The sequence below is a fragment of the Malurus melanocephalus genome, unplaced genomic scaffold (genome assembly GCF_030028575.1).
Source record: "Malurus melanocephalus ecotype Western Australia unplaced genomic scaffold, MMel_1.1 scaffold_71, whole genome shotgun sequence".
Classification (NCBI taxonomy): Eukaryota; Metazoa; Chordata; class Aves; order Passeriformes; family Maluridae; genus Malurus; species Malurus melanocephalus.
In genome coordinates this window covers 2,549,480-2,568,400 of record NW_026623303.1, presented here as the reverse complement: position 1 = coordinate 2,568,400, position 18,921 = coordinate 2,549,480, and the positions used below count along the sequence as shown (strand labels likewise).

Sequence of the window (18,921 nt, the reverse complement as noted above, 5' to 3'; positions counted from 1 at the left end):
AAAAAAAAAAAAAGGCCAGGGTAAAAAATAAAAAAAAAGCATTCTTCTTTCCTGTTGTTGTTTTTAAAATGATTCCACTAGTTTCTTCCTTTGGTGCCTGGTTGCTTCCTACACAATGGCTACTGTCCTCAAGAAATTCTTGTAGGGAGTTCAGCRATTTCTATGTCTCTCTGTCTTCCTTTGAGCTAAATCAACTTGAATCATCCATTTATGAATGGAGGTTTGTTCCCAAAATAGCTGTTTCCCTCCAACAATTCTGACTGAGCTGACACAGGCAGATTAATTAGGAAATTCACCTTTAGGCTTGGGGGTCCTTTATTTTAAAGAGCATGAAGGTCTCAGAAGGTTGTAGGGTGAAATTTAATAGATCTATTTCCAGGAGCTTATACTTCTCTCACAAATGTAAGCTGTGGCCATCAATGCATCTGACTTACAAATATCTGCATTTTATAAGGAGAACCCAAAATCACTGTCTAGAAGTACACATATTCCTCTCATGTAATGCATATGTCTCTACTTGTGTTTCAGGAAAGTTCGCTCAGGAGCCAACCCATATGCRTGCAAGAAATGGAAAGTGATTTCAGAGAGAAAGGGTGGGAATCAGGTTGAAATTAAGCACCGGGTTGTTACTATTGCTGGGAAAACAAAGGTGAGCAGATTTTCTTTTCTCTTGGCTGGAGATGATTAACTCTGTTCAGCAGTCCACATGTCTGGAAAAACATCACTAGAGACCAGACTCTTTTCACCCCTTGTTAAACTCAGGGATCTACTCTCAGCTAGCCGGGCAAGCTCCTGCTGAAGCCCAGAGGCAGAGAGAACACTTTTGGGTCGTTTGGACTCTCACCCGAAGTGAGTCTCTATTGARGAACAGAACTGACTCAGATTTTTACCTTTTAGTGGTCTGAAATTAGATGAGTTAATCTTGCCAATTAACAGTAATAGAAGCTGGAAAGACTGAAAAGCAGGAAAAATTGTTGGTACAGCATTTTTTAACACATATACCAAAGTCCACTTCCTGCTTCTTCCCGTTTCCTTTTACCTGATTGTTACACACTTAAGGACAAAAATGTAAACTTCAGAAGGGGACTGTTTTTCTGCCATGCCATGGATTTGTGCTTTGGAGGGATTTTTGGTTGTGCAGATATATGCAGAGGCCTTTGCTGAGCAGCTGAGGTGTTTGGGTGTTAGCAGTGATAAAGTATGAAATTGCTTGATTGTTCTTTTGTAGACTGTGAGCACTCTCGTGATTCAAGCAGCAAATGTGTCTGCTTTGTACAGATGTATGGCYACAAACAGGGCTGGGTCAAGCGAGAGAGTGATCTCCTTCCATGTGACCAGTAAGTGCACCGTGCTGAGGACAGATGTGTTAAATTGATGTTATTTTTGTCTGTTTGCTGATGAAAGGCACTTCAATGCTGTTTTCTGGTTCCTGTCCTTTATGGAATCCTTTAATTCTTTGAGATTTYAGGTTTACCTAGGATTTTCTTCAGGTAGCCTTTAAAGTTACCACTAATTTCAGCCAAGTGTTTAGTTCTACTAGCATCCAGTGGAGTGGCAGGCCAGTGAATGTGATGAAAGATGGGTACTGTTGCCCCCAGAGTGACTACTGCTTTTGCAGTCACTTAAAAGAGCTACAGAGAAATTGTGGTAGTGCCACAAAATGAGTAAAGACATGCTGTAAGACCTAAGACTAAAATTTTCACAACCACTGGCAAAGAGCTCCCATTTCCTTAGCAATCAGTCCCCATGTTCACATGCAAAAATTTTAATTTAATCCAAGTCTAAAAAAGAACTCTAAGATAGAGCTAAGAATCATTTTAGTTTGCAATAAGTTTCTACAGGAAAGGTAAGTGCATCTGTTGCACAGTCCTTCATTTGATCCATTTGGAATGGATTGCTTTTAATGAGATTGTACTCCTTAGATAATTGATTAGTTGACTGATTGATTGATTGATTGATTGATTGATTGATTGATTGATTTGGTGGATCTTTTTCAGTGTTTCTTTTCCTTACTTGCAACCAGATAGGATGACAAAAATCTGTATTTTCAAAAACACCTTTTCAAGCTGTTAGCCACAAAATGCACAATCAGATAGGAATTTATTTTACTTTTTTAACTTGCAGGGGGTCTTGAAATCAATCTCCAGCCTCARAATCAACTGACAGAGAAGGATAACATGTCCTTGCAATGCACAGCAGACAAATTCACCTTTGAGAAGTTATCATGGTATAAACTCAGTGCCCACGTTTCGCAGACTCCTTTTGGAGGGCTACCTATGCCTGTTTGCAAGAACCTCAATGCTCTCCAGAAGCTGAATGAGACAGTTTCAARCACCAATGGTGAAAATGTCACCTTAGAGCTCATCCTTCGTAACATCTCCCTCCAAGATGGAGGGGACTATGTCTGCATTGCTCAGGACAAGAAGGCTAAAACACAGCACTGCCTGGTGAAGCACCTCACTGTTCAAGGTACGGATCTCTTACTCTGAAGCAAAATGAGTGTTTGTTTATGAAAATAACTGCAGCAGTGGCAGTGCACATGTGTATTCACAGCATTAATGCTGCTGCTTTGTGTGACTGACTCTCGAGTTTGAAGTTGTGTCTAGAATTTAAACCTGTCATGAGTGATGCCAATATTTAGGCACAAGCAGTGCAAGCTGATAATCGGTCAGCTTTCCACACAAACAGTGATGACTTTGCTTTGGGACCTACTTGTCTGGGTTGATTAGGCAGATCCAGGAAAATACTTATACATATTCATGGCCTGTCCTGAATGGATTTTAATGAACCAACAGTGTCAAAATTCTCATAAGGACCTTGGACATATAAATGTGAGGGAAGCAATTTCTTAACTATTCCCTCTTCCCTCAGCAGCCTGAGGAAGTTACAAATTAAATCAGCTAAAGCAGGTTATATCAATACTGTGGAAATTTTCTTGGCTATTACAATTTTTTCATGTCATGTGGAAGTCAAACTATGATCTTAACATGAGCACTATGGCTCTTGGTGTAATAAAAGGATTTGAGACTTTGTTACTTGGACATGAACTGCTACTACTGAAAAAGATGGATCTTTTTCTTAATAATCAGTAATGTTATTGTATTTTCAAACCAACAGAGCCCATGGCACCCACAATTGTAGGAAATCTGGAAAATCAAACAACAAACACTGGTGAAACTATAGAAGTGTCATGTGCAGTGAATGGCATTCCTCCTCCAAGCATCATGTGGTTTAAAAATAACGAGACCCTTGTGGAAGATTCAGGTGAGGATTGCCCCTTTGCTATACTCATTAAAAAGCTTTCTTTCATGAGGCTGACTTCTGATTTTCACAATGAAAAGTTTCATTTTGGATTCTTAACAGAACGTGACACAAAAATAGCACAACTGAGAGCCATAACTTTTTTCCAGGTATTGTTTTGAAAGATGGGAACAAAACACTCACCATCCGYCGAGTGAGGAAAGAAGATGGAGGGCTGTACACCTGCCTCGCATGCAATGTCCTCGGGTGCAGTAAAGCAGTGGCTTTCTTTTCAGTGGAAGGTTGGTGTTAGCTTCTTTTCAGATTGTACATGAAATTTTTAGAATAACTAGAAGAAAAAATTTATTGGCTATTCTGATAGGAGATCTGAAAATATGTTATGAAATTTGTGAAAAGCCCCCTGACCATTCCTACAAAGGTCAAATTGGGTGCTGTCATAGCTGTCATAAGCCAGCTGTTGAGGTTGATGCTTCTCCACTATGTTGTTTAGAGCTTTTCAAAAAAACTGGATCTATCTTACTTGTGGTTGCAAAGAAAACTGCCAACCCATATTACATGCAAACCCCTACTACAGAGCTGATTAAACATGCAGGTATCCTGGGGCATCTCTGTTGTCTAGGTAACATAATTGTCATACTATGTTTTTTTAGCATAGTATGTTGTACCTTTTTAAGTGATGTCATTTCTCTCACAGAACCTAAGAAAAATATAGTGAAGACTTTTTGCAGTCTCTTGTGATTTCTGTCCCGTTTCAGTGAAACAGGTAGTGATTTTGGGTTAGGGGACTCCAGCCTTAGTCCATTCTGAAAGCAGCATTTGTGAGACCCATCTCTCACTTGTTCCAGTCCTGTTGTGGCACACCAAAATACAAGTTGCAATGACAAACAATAAATCCTAGCCAGAGGTTAGGCTGCAGTCTGGATATCTGGGACCACAATGGACTTTTCACTAAGAGCTACAATGAGAAGCCTCAAACTAAAAGCTTCTTGCTCTTGATATTAGTACATTTTCATACTTTAGTCACTGAACCCTTCACAGACCTCTGTCTTGTAAGTCAGGGTGGTTGTCTGTTCTGTTCCATTAAGGTAATTAAAGCAATATCATGTTATTCTTATAGGTTGCTTTAGGATATTTAGATGTTGGGCAAAATGTTTACATGGGGTAGGAATTAACTGCAGCTGACATCGATGTAGATTTCAGCTGATGTGGTGAATGTGGCTGGAGCGCATCTGTAGAGGTTTGAAATTGGTGTAGGACATACTGTTTCACTCCAAGAAATTATAGTGCAGCTCATTGGGGTCACGCAATGGAGTGTGCTACTGTGTAGGAAAATCTCTGTGGTGGGAAGGATGAAATACAGGAGCATGAAGTGGCAAACACGAGCTGAAGAAGAGAGCTGCTTCTGTGCACTGAAAGATGCTCAAGTGGTATCTGCCACCACTTTAGTGGAAAAGGAACGTTGTAAATAAGACCTTRTTATCATGTGTTCTTGTGGAGCCACATTTTTCATGCCCCAGCTGAATGGTGTCAAGAGACAAGAGAGAGATTGTTCTCCAGGTCATTCTCACAGCACTTTATTTTCTATATGATGGGGGTGGGTTTTTGGTGTCTAAAGAAAGAGTCATTAACTTTGGGTATTCTAAAACAATTATTTCTTTCCAAAATGTGAATTTTACTTCTTTATGTTTGCCAAAGGTCCAGACTGTCCTTGAAACAAAGTTGATACTGCAAAATTGGATAGCGTGTGAAACTGCATGAAACTATAATTTCCAATATAAATCCCCGAGTTTTGTTTTGTTTTGCTTTCGTTTCCTTGCTCCATGTTGCACTTTTAAAACGAACCTTCAGAACAAGGACCTCCATTCTTTACTTTAATGAATGAACAAAACAAATATGCTTCCAACTATCACTCAAATATTCATTTATTTCTTCCCAGGCGCTGAAGAGAAAACAAATCTGGAGCTCATTATCCTCGTTGGCACTGCAGTGATTGCCATGTTCTTCTGGTTGCTTCTTGTAATCATCCTCCGGACCGTTAAGCGGGTAATGAAAAAATTCTCATACTGTCCTATCAGCACTGGTCTTGCATGACAAATRAGAGCTGACTTGAGGCCTTTTGTGTTGCTTCTTTCCATTGTTCTTAAATCAACAGACACATTTTTTCTCTCCATGCCATAACATTCTTGCCTGGAACCGGGGGCACAAAAATTTGTTTCTAATTGAACAGGCCCTTACAAGAAAAAAATGTTTCATCTGGTTCTGTTTATTAAAAAAAAAAAAAAAAGAGAGAGAGAGAGAAAAAAGAAAAGTGCAAGTAATTAACGATGATCACACTCATGATGACATGGTGTAAGTCAATGGCAGCCTCGCATTTCTGGGAACTAATGACATACTCTGAAGTGAGAAAATGGCATTTTGCCTGCACATTACCAGCAAAGAACTGTGCAACTGCAACTAATACCATTTTCCAGGCCAACGGAGGGGACATGAAGACTGGCTACTTGTCAATCATCATGGATCCCGATGAAGTCCCTATAGATGAGCACTGTGAGCGGCTCCCATATGATGCCAGCAAGTGGGAGTTTCCCAGAGACAGGCTAAAGCTAGGTGAGTTTTCATTGCATGAACCATGTAGTGACACTGCAGCCAGCACTGTGCTGGAGGGTGTTTCGGGTCCTGGCTTGCCATGGGACTGCTCTGCTGCCTGATCCGTGGGTGGGGCTCCATGTTCCCATAGGATATCATGCATCCTATCTACAATTTAAGTCCTTGCATAATTTCCTCTATATGAACTCAGTTTTGAGTTGCTTTTTATTCTACAACTTCTGCTGTGCCAATTGAATATGCACTGTGTTCTCACTTCAAGGTAAACCTCTTGGACGTGGAGCTTTTGGCCAGGTCATAGAAGCAGATGCATTTGGGATTGACAAAACTGCTACCTGCAAAACAGTGGCAGTCAAAATGCTTAAAGGTAAAAACAGTGACTAAAACTTCAACTTGAATATACAATATAGGAATATTTGTCAGCACTATAACCATCGTACCAGTCATTGTAAAAGTTTAGCTTAACAGCTGTTACCACGAAGCAATGATTAGAGCAAGTGCATGCCTTTCCCTCACTGATAACTGGAGCAATGCACTGTGGTTTCCTAGCCACTGCTTTATAATTCTACTCAGGTTCAGAACACAAAATTGCTCCTGCATTCAATTTGCACATGTCCATTTTTGCCTTATGCATCCTCGTGGGAAGCTTTTTGCAAGTCTCAAGACAATGGCTTAGACACGCTCCAAACTGAGTCGTAGTTTGGAATAGCTTTCTCCTCACATTAAATCATATTATACTGCATTGCATTTGCCACAGAAAAGGTGAAATGTGCAGTTCCCAGACACATTGTTCTTAAAGAAGATGTAATTGGGCAGCAAAATGCAGCTGCCAGCAGCTGGGGGCTGTATTCCACTCTGTGCTGTACTGGCATAGCTGACAGAGCCCACCAGCCAACAAGACTCCTCGCTTGATGGGCTGGACACATAAGAGAATGGGGAAAAGGGCAAAACCTTTCTGTCTGTGATGCTCCTGACCTGTGTTGCTTTACCTCTTCAGAAGGGGCAACCCATAGTGAGCACAGAGCACTTATGTCAGAGCTGAAGATACTCATTCATATTGGCCATCATCTCAATGTTGTCAATTTGCTTGGAGCCTGCACAAAGCCAGGAGGTGAGTAACTCCTTAGTGGGTGAGAAGGTGCTAATGAAAACCCTATTTCTTCCCTTTCTGCTGCATAGACAATTGTGTTTCAAAATTAAGCGTTGGAAAGAGCAGTTCTTTAAAAAAAAAACCAAACAAATCTGGTAAGAGTGAGCAGGTCCAGAGGTAGAATAAGGGCACAGAAGCCCTGAGCTCTACATGCAGCTCCATCCCTTGGTTGTTCCTTCACTTTGCTTTTCTATATTTGAGATCCACCTTTATAATGGGCAGCCCATGTATAATAGACTTCAGAGCTGAGTCTAATACCAAATTTATAAGTTACTCCTACCCTTTATAAGTTTATAAGTTTACCCTTTATAAGTTATTCCTACCCTTATTCACCAGCTACAGTGCAACTGCAAGTTGTGACTTCCCTTCTCTGTCTTTGGATGGGCTGATGGGCTGTTGTGCTTTTGTGTGTGTGGGGGAGGCGAGATTGCAATTTGGAGTCCAGCTCTGGGTGGATGAACCTATTCCACTGTATAATTGGGGACAGATGTTTTGTTTAGCAAATCCARTGCTACAAACTAATTTGGAAGAAATTCAGTGTAAAGTAACTTAGTAATAATTTTTCAGGGAAGCTGACTTGGTGGCTTACTGTGGGATGAAAATTTAATTTGTAAAGTTCCATGACAGAAGTCAGTAGTTTAGGGAAACATAATCCATAAATATTTATTTCCTTGTTTATTCCATAATAAAATAGAGATGGCCATTATGTGGAAGCTAGGACGAAAATTTATCACCGCAGCATGTGCCTATTTGAAGTAAAAATACCACGTTTAGATTGTACTTAAGGCACCTCTGTCTGAAACCAAGGTTCATGTTTTAAATTTTCAGTACTTTAACCACCTGTACAAAAATGCATGGAGAGTCATGTGTGTATTTTATTGCAGATGAATGGTTAATTGCACTGAAGTTCATTCAAATACTTATGTCTCATCCTTACAATGTCAATGAACATGGGCTGTTATTGGCACTTCAAATATAAGCACACCCCTGAATTTTTGACATGTAGAATGAAGCCTGTGATTTTCAAAATTATGTGCTTTGTTTTCTTCCCTTGAACAGCAGAAAGATGAATAATTTCTGTGCTTTGATTAGATTTTATTTTTTTTTATTGCTGATATTTTAAAAAAACCTTTGGCTAGTGGAATGCCCTTTGAACTGTACGTATTTCTAGCCAGAAGTTATGCTGTGAGATAAGGTGGGATACAAAGGGTCTAAGAAATTGCTTGATGTGTTGTACAGGCCCACTCATGGTGATTGTGGAATATTGCAAGTTTGGAAACCTGTCAGCTTACCTACGGAGCAAGAGGAATGAATTTGTCCCGTACAAGGTAAGGAGTCAAGGTTAACAGTAAAATGTCTGATTTGGTGGGTTTTTTCCACRCACAATGTTTCTTTTTCTAGTGCAGACTGAAGCAGGAATCCTTGGGGACGCTGAATGTCTTAGTACTTCTCATGGGAATGAGAGATGGCAAAGACATCAGAGGTCATCTAGTCTTTCCCCTGGCCCCTGCAATGTAGCTGTTTTGTTATTGTTAGCTTAAAATGTGCAAAGGAACTGGGCTTCCACTATTTCCTTTGGCAGACTATTCTACACTTGGCCGTATCTTTCAGGAAGTTTTTTCTGATTATCAGCCTGAATTTTTTCCTTTCTCAGTTAAGCTCCAGACCACCTTAAATAGCTGCACTCCTTTCTTAGTGTACATACCCATCAGATATCCATAGGTATCTGCTATCACGTGATTATCCTTTTGTCCCCTTGGCTCATTGCTGAACGAGGCCATAAATTTCTTTTGCTGTTAATAGTTTTGTGTAATTGATGTAGCTTGTTAATTTGCGTTCAGCTTTTCAACTCCCAAGTCCTTTGCTAAAAGGAGCTCCATCACAGCACCCACTCTGAACCCTAATTTGAAAGATGGGGGAGGATGGAGACTGGCATTTTCAAACTCATTTCTGGGCACCTCTGAGAGGAGTCATATTTTTGGAGTGGATCCATCTGGAGGATCCATTCCCTCTCAGGGTCAGATTGCTGTATGAAGAACATTGCTGTGTGTACCCARCACTGAGGGTCACCCTGGGGTCCCTACCTTTTTCAGCCCACACCCTGGGCTGTGCTCTGCCACGTTGGTTGACTCCAGTCCTCCTGCAGCTGCTGCGTCTAGATCAGAGCTCCTTGCCACTGCTTTTCAGTTCTCCAGGGGGTTATTTTTCTTTCTCCTTGGAGACATTGTTTACTATTTTATATTGGCAAAGGCAACTCTGCATCTTCTTGTGAGGTAAAAAGATAAACAAATATCTGAGAGGCCTTGAAGGAAGAGACAGGGCTTCAGGAGGGTGCTGACCCTTGCTGACACAAGCGGCGGGAATGGGATTTGGCAATGTTAAAAACCAGCCCTACCAGGGAAAAAAAACATGAAACCAAAGCAGGAGAAAATGGAAATGTTGTGAAGGAAGCCTGTGGGGCTGGGTTGCTCCCTAGAGACATGCAGTGGCTCAAGGAGAAAAGGAAGTAAGTCAGATTTTGATGGCTGCTAGGATTTTGGCCAAGGTASAGGTTTAGCAGCAGGGCCTTTGCAGCGGCAGGAGGTGCAGCCATAGCAGCAGAGAGGCTGGAGCATGTGAGAGGGTTTGGCAGCATCCATCCACATGTGCTTCAAGGTGGGTGCTGGGGGCTGAGCACACCAGCTCCTCAGGGTGCATTTAGTCCCCAGCACATGGAGACGGGGCTGGAGTTTTGCTGGCAGGATGGGAAAGCAGGTGAAAGTTGTGCTGTGGAGTGGTAGAGGGTGTTCCAGCTGGCGAGCCCATGGGGTCATGGGTTGGATTTTGCTGGTGGTGTCAATGTCCCAGCCTGGTGCCCCAACCAGAGCTGGCTTGGAGCAGAGCAGCCCATCACGCCTGCGCTGGGTTGYTCTCCTGCCGTCCCTGGTGACCTTGGCACAGTCCGTAGGGAGCATCGGTGTCTCTCCAGCAAAAGCTTCTGGCATGCTTTCAGCTTCTGATTTTTCTCACCCTCCCCTCTTATTTCTAGACCAAATGTGCCAGATTTCGGCAGGGGAAGGAGAACTACGTTGGTGACGTCTCTGCAGACCTGAAGCGACGTCTGGACAGCATCACGAGCAGCCAGAGCTCAGCAAGCTCCGGCTTTGTGGAGGAGCGGTCCCTGAGTGATGTGGAGGAGGAGGATGGTAGGATATGTCTCCTCCTGGTGTTGGAACATGTGTCATTGGTGGGGCTCACAGGGGACACTGGGGTCTGTGTGGTTTTTGAAGCTCCCTCCAAGCTGTGTACGGGGGCATTTTCTGGATGACCAAAGTTTCTGAGTGATGAATTATCTAGATCAGCATCCTAAACCCCTCAGCTCAATCCCAGACAATGTTCTGCATGAAAAGGGTTTATTTTTAGTGTGATGCCTTTTGGAAATGTGTCTTTTTAATGGCCCAATGTCTTCAGGGAAAATTGCAGAGCACAAACCCCAGAGGCAGTACAGAGGGATGTATCAGGATGCTAACTGAATTTCCTTAATGTTTGCTCAGAAGTTAAATACTGTGAAATGCTATCTGCTTTGCTGCTTATTAGCAGAGAGCTTGCTTTGCCTTCCCTCGGCCCAGGTGGTCCATCAGGAACAGGAAGCCTGAATTACCCACTCATTGAAATCCTCCCCGGGATGCACACATCCTCTGCAGTGGTTTCACTGATGCGTTTGCCATGTCCTCCCTTGGCAGACAGAGCAAAAAATGCTCAGTGCTGTTGTTTCAGAGGCTGCTAATTTCACCTAGGGGTGGGATCAAACTAGTTGGGAGGAAGGCCATAGCTCTACTGCCTGTACCTCAACTATTACTAAAAGTCATTTAATGCAAAGAAAAATACCAGTGTGTGAACAGGGAGAATGCAGTTTCAGTGCAATCTAATGGGTAATGTCACACATGCACTTCATGCATTTCCACACCATTTTGGTCCTTTTCCAGTACTCCCTGGTGTAAACAATGACCCTCTGAGCTGGGATGTTACAAGAAGTATGTAGATCTGAAGCAGCCCTTACAATGAAGTGTTGCAGTTCTTGGTACCTATCTACTTAAAATCAAGAGCTGAGCAGAGTCACAGAGTTGTTTATTTCAGCAGGAGCTAAATGCCCTGGTATCTTTGGATATTTGAGTACATTATTCTTCCAGGTCACTAGAGGATGAGGTTAGGGTTCTTCTACACTAAATTAGCAGGGCTTTTTGCCAAATTCAAGTCTTTCTCCCCATGGCATATTCTTTGCTCATAAAGACTAGGTGTGGCCTCCCTCTCCTTGGTTTCCAAATTCATCTGCTSAAACCACAGAAAGCTTTACTGTCCTAGGAACTTGTGAGCTGAGCTTCAGTTGTTTTTCTTTTGGGATTGTTTTGCAAATCTTTCTTCTGGTGGGAACTCTGGAAACAAGCAAGAAGGRCTAGGGTATAACCCATCGCCTGAAAGTTTGTTTTGCACAAGTAAATGGGTTTGATGTAAAATGGGTAGTTAGTGATAATTGTATAGCCAAAAAATGTGCTACATTTGCTTTTCCAGTCCAATGTGGCATAAGGTTCAGATGGACTTTTACCTAGCTAGTAGTTATGTGTGAAATCAGTGACAAAGGGCATGTTTGACTGATTGTCATGTTTGTCACCTGATTCTTTGCAGCTGGTCCTGAAGACCTTTGCAAGAACCCTTTGACCATGGAGGACCTCATCTGTTACAGCTTCCAGGTGGCGAGGGGAATGGAGTTCTTGGCTTCACGCAAAGTAAGGAACTTCTCAGGAAGAGTGGCATGTTATTTATTTGACTGTAGGAAGCAGTGCTGTAGGTCTGGAGAAGGAAACAGTGTGTTCATCTTTGGACTGGCAATCATCCGCAACATTTTCTYTATGCTCTAAGATATACCCAGATCATTAATGCTACAGAGTGGAACAGCCCATGCATTTATTGACACAAATGTCAGTGATCTGTGTAAGCTTCATGGCTCACAGTTCACAGAAGAATGGTTAAGTGGTTGGAGGAGGGGAGCTGATGTATAGGGATGATTAAAGGATTTAGGGACAAATCCCTGGTAGCTGGAGCAAGACAAGAGTAAAGGATTTTGCTCTGAGGAGGTTGCTCGTACCTTGCGCRGTGGGATTGGAAGGGTAGTGTGAGGAGAAACGATGCTCAGCTGGGAAACTTGATGGATAACTCCATGGAGAATCTCTTACCAAAGATACCCTGGCAGTCAACAGCACTTCACCTGCATTTTGGGCTTCTAGAAGTGGTTTGAGCCTAAATATGTAGAGCTCGTTTTTCAAAGGRTGACAGTTCCAGCAAGAGTGAGGAATTGCATGCAGCTGTATAGAAAAAAAACCAACTTAGAAATGGGAAAAGAAAATAGAAGTGGGAAATACAACACTGCTCTAGAGTGCAGGCTAGGTGTTYGAGAGCAGACTTCAGAGTCTTTTTCTAAAAACATGCTTTTGACTGCCTTTCATGCATCCTGATTGATGTGCATATGTAAAATAGCTGCTTCCAGAATCCAGAGTTTCCATTCATAGTAGAAGCAAATCTGTAGTCACTTTCAGAGCCTGATTTTTTTTTACTTCAGGCTATTGAGTCTTGAGTTTTGAAGTGTTTGGGTTGTTAACTAAGCTGTTGTTCTGCACAGGTGGAGATGTGGACTTCTTTCTCTGTAGTAAAGCTTAGTTTGTGTTGGAATCCAGTCAGCATTTTAGGGTGGTGTTTTTCAGCGAAATAGTGGAGTACACAGATTTRAGCGAAGCTAAGTAAATCTAAAGGTAATCAGATCTGAACCTGTTTTGTGTCAGCTCCTTAGGATAATTAATTAGCTAACTTCAAAGGCCCTCTCTGCACAGTGGATAAACAGATGTATGTTTGGACTTGGCAACACAAGTCTCCCTGAGCCAAATCAGTGGTGACCATCAAAAAAACACTTAAAATCAGCAAATGTTGATGCTGAGGTTTCTTTTTCTTAAAGGTTTTAAGAATTATCTGGCCTTTGAGGGTAGGAGAGCACATACGTGAAAGAGATCAGCCCTGTGGACAGAGCTGTGACGACAGGCAGCACATGAAGTTGTTTACTTCTCTTTGCAGTGCATCCACAGGGACCTGGCTGCTCGTAATATCCTCTTGTCAGACAATAACGTGGTCAAAATCTGTGATTTTGGCTTGGCTCGAGACATCTACAAAGACCCAGATTACGTCAGGAAAGGAGATGTAAGTTTCAGATTTTCTGTTTGATAGAGAATTAATATGAAGTCAGGACTTCTTTTTTTTTTTACCCCAAAGGGTTTTGTGTAAACTCAGTGTTTTGCTAAACTGTGATACCATTTTGTTTATGAAAATGCTTTTAGGCTAGACTACCCCTAAAATGGATGGCACCAGAAACCATTTTTGACAGAGTATATACCATTCAGAGTGATGTATGGTCCTTTGGAGTTCTGCTGTGGGAAATATTTTCRTTAGGTGAGTGACTTTAATTTTACTGAGGCATGTCTCCACAAAAGGATCTAAAGAAAACAGTCAAAGTGTTCTTGGATCCTCTTTAGCATTTTCATTTCTTTAAAAATTCCTATTTACTTCTCCATCAAAATAAAACATTCAAATTTTCTTTAAAATGCAAATGTAAATGCTCCTTCATACAATTTCAGCAAGAGATGATGTGCCTCATTTACTCAATCAGTTGCTTTTTTCATCATAAATATAAATTGTTTACATATCCAAATATATACCAAATTGTCTTATTAACACAAACCATAAGCAAGTTATTTGCTTGAAAATTAATCCCAAAATTGAAGAGTTTAATGTATTTAAATTACCATTGCTTTCATTTCAGGTGCATCACCATACCCTGGCGTGAAAATCGATGAGGAATTTTGCAGAAGACTGAAAGAAGGAACGAGAATGAGAGCACCAGACTATACAACACCAGAAATGTGAGAAACTGTCCTTCCAGCTGCCCACATTTACCCCACACTAATAGCAGATGCCAGGAGCATGCAGTAGATGCTGGTATTTTAATTGGTGTTGTCATTCTAGGTACCAAACAATGCTGGATTGTTGGCATGGMGATCCCAAGCAGAGACCAACTTTCTCAGAGCTGGTGGAGCACCTGGGGAATTTACTGCAAGCCAATGTCCGTCAGGTACATGAACTGTATTCTCTGGTTGCTAAAACCACTGCCTGGATCTGTGCTGTCCTGCCAGCCACCTCAGCATTCCATAGCTGGGTGCTGTGTGCTGGAGCTGTCAGGGAGCCTGGGCTGACCTGTTACTGACCAGCAGCTGGGTCTGATCCGCAGAGTGACTTATGGTGTAAAGATCTCAGAGGTTGTGTTGCAGTAACCAAAAGCCACTCTGTGAGTAAGGCTTCCCGTGACACTGCTGCTGTCCTTGCTGGGGAGTTGTTGGCCCAGGCTCAGTTCCCYGCTCTGCTGCTGCTTTCTCTGCACGCTGCAGATGCATTCCAGCAGGTAGCTCCTGTTGATCTCACTGTGCCAAAGATGGTTATCGTGGTGTATGCGAGGGTGTGGGCTGTGATGCTTTTAATGGCTATCCTGGAAAACAAGAATACAAGGATTTCATTGCCTGTGAATGCAAATCAATGAATTGAGGCACGACCTGTGTGCAGGCATTGCAGTGAGACACCACTGTGACTGGGGCGGGGTACATGGGCCTCACTTCCAAATTCTCCATCTTATGGCTTCCTCTTCAGTCACTATGGAAGTGGACAAGGCCATGGCATTAGATGTGAGCCCACTGGATGAAGGAGGCTGGATTTGGCTGTGTGCTCCCCTATTAGACAAACTGACCCTTTCTAACCTACTGGTGATGATGGCAATTGCCTGCCCTTCTAAACTACCTGGTTCATTTCCTTTGTGGCATTGGGATTCAAAAATTACTAAAATCTACTTCTTTTTTTTCTTTTTTTTTCCCACAAAGACATCAAAAAGAAGTCCAGTTTACAGTATGTCATATAATTTTTTTAAAAAAAATTAAAACTACTTGCAAGTGGTTCTTAGTAAGCCTCCTTCTTTTTAATGTAGCTCCTCCTGTAAAGGTGGCATACTGTTCATAGTTTAATAAAACACATAGACTGTTGGACTGATGAATTCTCCACATTTGTGAATGTATCTGTCTATGTCTGTGTGTCTCTGTATGTCTGTGTGTCCCTGTAGCCTATTTAATTTTTGTATTTCTTCACTGCATTCTACAGGATGGTAAAGACTACGTTGTCCTTCCTTTGTCWGTATCACTGAATATGGAAGAGGATTCAGGTCTGTCTCTCCCAACTTCACCTGCTTCCTGTAGGGAGGAAGAGGAAGTCTGTGATCCTAAATTCCATTATGACAACACAGCAGGAATTAGGTATTTTATATGGTGGACATCCTACTGGGGCCTCTGGGCAGGTTTTGTTCATGCTGGGGGAAGGGAAAATGAAAGGAAGAGACTTCAGCTGCCTGGTCCATATTTAACCTTCTCCGTAGGGACAAGAAGGAATTTGTAAATCTTTTGTAGGCAACTGCTAGTTTCATACCTTCCCAATTAGTGATTTTCTAATTTACTTTTAATGTTGCTACCCTTTCAAGATTTTGTATCCTCATTTAAAAACAAAGAAAGCCATGGAAATATATGTTGTTTTTTTTTTTAAGAACCAGAACACATAGAAGGTTTCATTGATCTGATTCAGTTGTGTTCACAGTCTCGTGTTGCAATTGCCTAGAATACTAATGATGATAGATCTATCATTAATAATCTCGCTGGCATTTCTCTGCCTAAAGTGAACATAGCTCATGAATTGATAGCCAGGAGGAACGTGACATGAATAGTGTTGTCACGGTTTTTGTCCCGCTTGCTTCTGGTGGGCTCCTGAGGCACCCACTGTGGCAGATGCTGTTTGGTATCACAGCAGAGGTGACTTTGCAGGAAGGAGTTTGTACTAATGCACTTCAGGGGTTTATGATGGACCCTTTGAGGACCTCTGGTATGGGATGTAGGGGAGAAAGGCATTTCCTCATCCAGAACAGCCACTGAGATGCTGGGAGCCCTGGATTGCTGAAAGCAATCTCAGAAGGACGATAGGAAGAGATGGTTCCACCCTCAGGCTGGAGACAGATTCTTGGCAGGTTCCATGTGGTTTCCACAAAGCAGACCCCTCTGCCTCACTGCTTGTATCAAACCCATCACAGACAAAGTTCCCAGTGATTTGGGGTACAGCAGATAATACTTTTCTGTGGTCTCAGTAAAGACTACACAGGCACAATGCATTTCACACTGCAGTTGAACCTACAGTCCTGCAGCTGAACTCTCAACCTCGTGTTTTAATAGTGGGACAGTTCAAACTATAAATGTTTAAAAGACAAAAAAAGCATGATTTAACACTGAAAACTTAGCACTTATTTTAATACTTCCTATATGGCTTTTCCTGGTCCCCATTTCCTGTTTTGAACAGAAGAAAAAGCACTCTGTTAATCTTTTAAGGAGAATTTGAATCTCCTTTATTCATCTTACGGTATGATAGGATTGTGAAAGCATTAGTGGAAAACATGCTAGGAGAGGCAAAGTGGGAAGGTTAAGACCTTCCTAGGGGCTTTATTCTTCTGTTCTGTTAGCTGAAAATTATATTTTAGGCATGGACTTTGCTATACAGGTAGCAGAAAAGATCGATGTGTTCAGAGGTGTCTTTTTCAACCTTCACAAAAGTACCAACTCTGAGGAAAGGCTAATAAATATAATGTCTAAAGCAAATCTGGAGGAGGGTAGAAAGCATAGGGAAAGCATGGAGAATATTAAAGAATATTTAGATTGCTGATATAAATTAAAATCAGCRGGATCTCCTAACATCTGCCATATTTGCCATAGGAAATAGGTATTCAATTTCTGAATCTTAAAAGATTGTTGTTTAAAATCAGTCAGGTGAGGTGTAGAAGATTTAGTGTAAAGTGTAAAGGTAATGCCTACTCTTAGAAATAACAGAAAAAGTGTAATTCTGGAATCAGTTTAATTTGAATCCTGGGAACAACCCTGGAATAAGTTATCTGATAAATAATGGTTAATGCCTACAGAAAAATAAATTAACTAAAAATGGCCAGCATGGATTTGTCAAGAACAAATCAAGGCAAAGTAATAAAAGTTTAATTTTTAGGGAGAATAATTGACCTGAAGGATAGCAGAGAAGATGCATTTTGGTTTCMTGTAGACCATTCTTGTCCTTTTGTTTAATGGGACAACCTAATACAAAATGCAAAAAAAAAAAAAAACCCGGAAATACTGTCAGGACATCAGCTGAGCTCTCTCTGCCAMTGGGCAGGAGTCAGATTCCATTCCATGCATGGCCTCTCTGTGCCTACTGTGTTTCCAGTCCTGTTTGCTCAGTAGTTTGGCCTGACCAGGAGGATCTCATTCACTGTAGCCCTTGTAGGCTGGCTCTTGTCTGGGCATTAAATGATTGTTCTGTGTCCCCAGCATGAGGACAAATTTTATTTGCAGCAAATACTTGGGTTTAATATTTGAAAAACTTTCTAAAATGTGATTGAGCACCTGAGCAGGCTACACAAGGAAGTTGCAAAGTCCCCAGCAGTTTAAATAAATATCTTTTGGATATAAGCACAATTCAGCACAGCTAGACTCAAAGCTGAGAAATGGGGTGAATGATGCTCTTACTTGTCTCCAGCTTTGCACTTCAAGGTTACTCTACTAACTCCATTGCTTTTTCCTCATTAGCTGTTAAGAACCTGAATTTGTCCTGTTTGACTGGGACAACGTCCATTTCACTCCATATTCACTCAGGCAGAAAGCTGAGCATGCCGTTTTGTTTGCTGTATCAGTATCTCCATGAAAGTCAATTTTATTTTTTTGTCCAGTATTCTTTATGGATGTTATCCTGAACCAGAGGGCTTCTTTCAGAGAAGAGCCTTCAAGAGAGATTTAGCACTCCRTGTCCTGATCCCCACGGCTTAAGGGCAGCAGTGTGCTGAGTCTGCTGTTGTTGTCCTAGGTCCAGCCAGGGGTCTCAGAAGTGCAGTCCAAAGGAAGAGACACATGCCTGTGCTCCAGGCTCCTCTGTTTATTATACTTCTAAGCAAAACTTGCAGGAAGTGTAGCCCTCCCGTGTAACTGAGGAAAGAAGCTGTTTTCTCAAAGCCATTTCTTAGAATTTGCTCAGAGATCAATATTGTGAGGAGCAGAAGGTCAGAAATATGCCACTTTCTAGGCTCTTCATCCCTTTCAATAAATAGGTATTTTGAAGTTTGCATAATATGTTTTGACAAAAGGATTAACTTCTCTGAAGAGAGATGAAAGGATTCTGATATCATTCTACTGTTTGCAGCCAAGTTGTGAATAGTGGACACAATTTTTTTTGTTTTGTTTTCTTTGCAGTCAATACCGGCAAGGTAGCAAGAGAAAAAGCCGCCCTGTGAGTGTGAAAACATTTGAAGATGTCCCATTGGTAACCACTGTAAAAGTTGTTCAGGAGGTGAGTTTATCTGTTCATACATATTTTCCTTCTGTTGATTTGGGTTTTTTTTTTTTTGGTGTTTTTAATATTTTTCCATTTAATGCATTTCCAACACCTTTGCAGGAAAACCAGACAGATAGTGGGATGGTTCTTGCATCTGAAGAGCTGAAGGCATTGGAAGAGAGTGAAAAACAAGTGAAAATTCCCTTTAGGTAAGTCTCAGGCTGCACATAGTATGTCAGAAAACTGATTGGTTTGTAAAATTGTTTGGAAGACAAAATCTTTTCTCARAGTATTTTCAAAAACAGAAAGCAAAATTGTGCCCAGTGTGCCTGGTCACCTGCATTTGGTACAGGAGAGGAGAGGTAATGCAGCTTTTGGAAGCCTCAGTCAGCACCCAGAAAGGAYTTGTGTTCATCAGCTGCAATAGCATCAACCACCCC

The 18,921-nt window shown here is 41.6% G+C and overlaps 1 protein-coding gene across 1 annotated transcript in view; it reads left to right on the top strand.

Annotated features, from left to right (window-relative positions):
- The window catches only part of KDR (kinase insert domain receptor), a 30,280-nt gene that overhangs the window by 8,939 nt on the left and 2,420 nt on the right, over positions 1 to 18,921 (top strand). Inside the window, exons 11-29 of the mRNA XM_057366818.1 lie at positions 529 to 649; positions 1,229 to 1,337; positions 2,125 to 2,469; positions 3,118 to 3,264; positions 3,411 to 3,542; positions 5,198 to 5,304; positions 5,733 to 5,868; positions 6,128 to 6,232; positions 6,863 to 6,976; positions 8,255 to 8,343; positions 10,044 to 10,200; positions 11,678 to 11,778; positions 13,115 to 13,237; positions 13,375 to 13,486; positions 13,857 to 13,956; positions 14,060 to 14,165; positions 15,236 to 15,387; positions 18,400 to 18,496; positions 18,602 to 18,690. Coding sequence (XP_057222801.1) covers positions 529 to 649; positions 1,229 to 1,337; positions 2,125 to 2,469; positions 3,118 to 3,264; positions 3,411 to 3,542; positions 5,198 to 5,304; positions 5,733 to 5,868; positions 6,128 to 6,232; positions 6,863 to 6,976; positions 8,255 to 8,343; positions 10,044 to 10,200; positions 11,678 to 11,778; positions 13,115 to 13,237; positions 13,375 to 13,486; positions 13,857 to 13,956; positions 14,060 to 14,165; positions 15,236 to 15,387; positions 18,400 to 18,496; positions 18,602 to 18,690 — 2,442 coding nt within the window. The remainder of the gene's footprint in view (positions 1 to 528; positions 650 to 1,228; positions 1,338 to 2,124; positions 2,470 to 3,117; positions 3,265 to 3,410; positions 3,543 to 5,197; positions 5,305 to 5,732; positions 5,869 to 6,127; positions 6,233 to 6,862; positions 6,977 to 8,254; positions 8,344 to 10,043; positions 10,201 to 11,677; positions 11,779 to 13,114; positions 13,238 to 13,374; positions 13,487 to 13,856; positions 13,957 to 14,059; positions 14,166 to 15,235; positions 15,388 to 18,399; positions 18,497 to 18,601; positions 18,691 to 18,921) is intronic.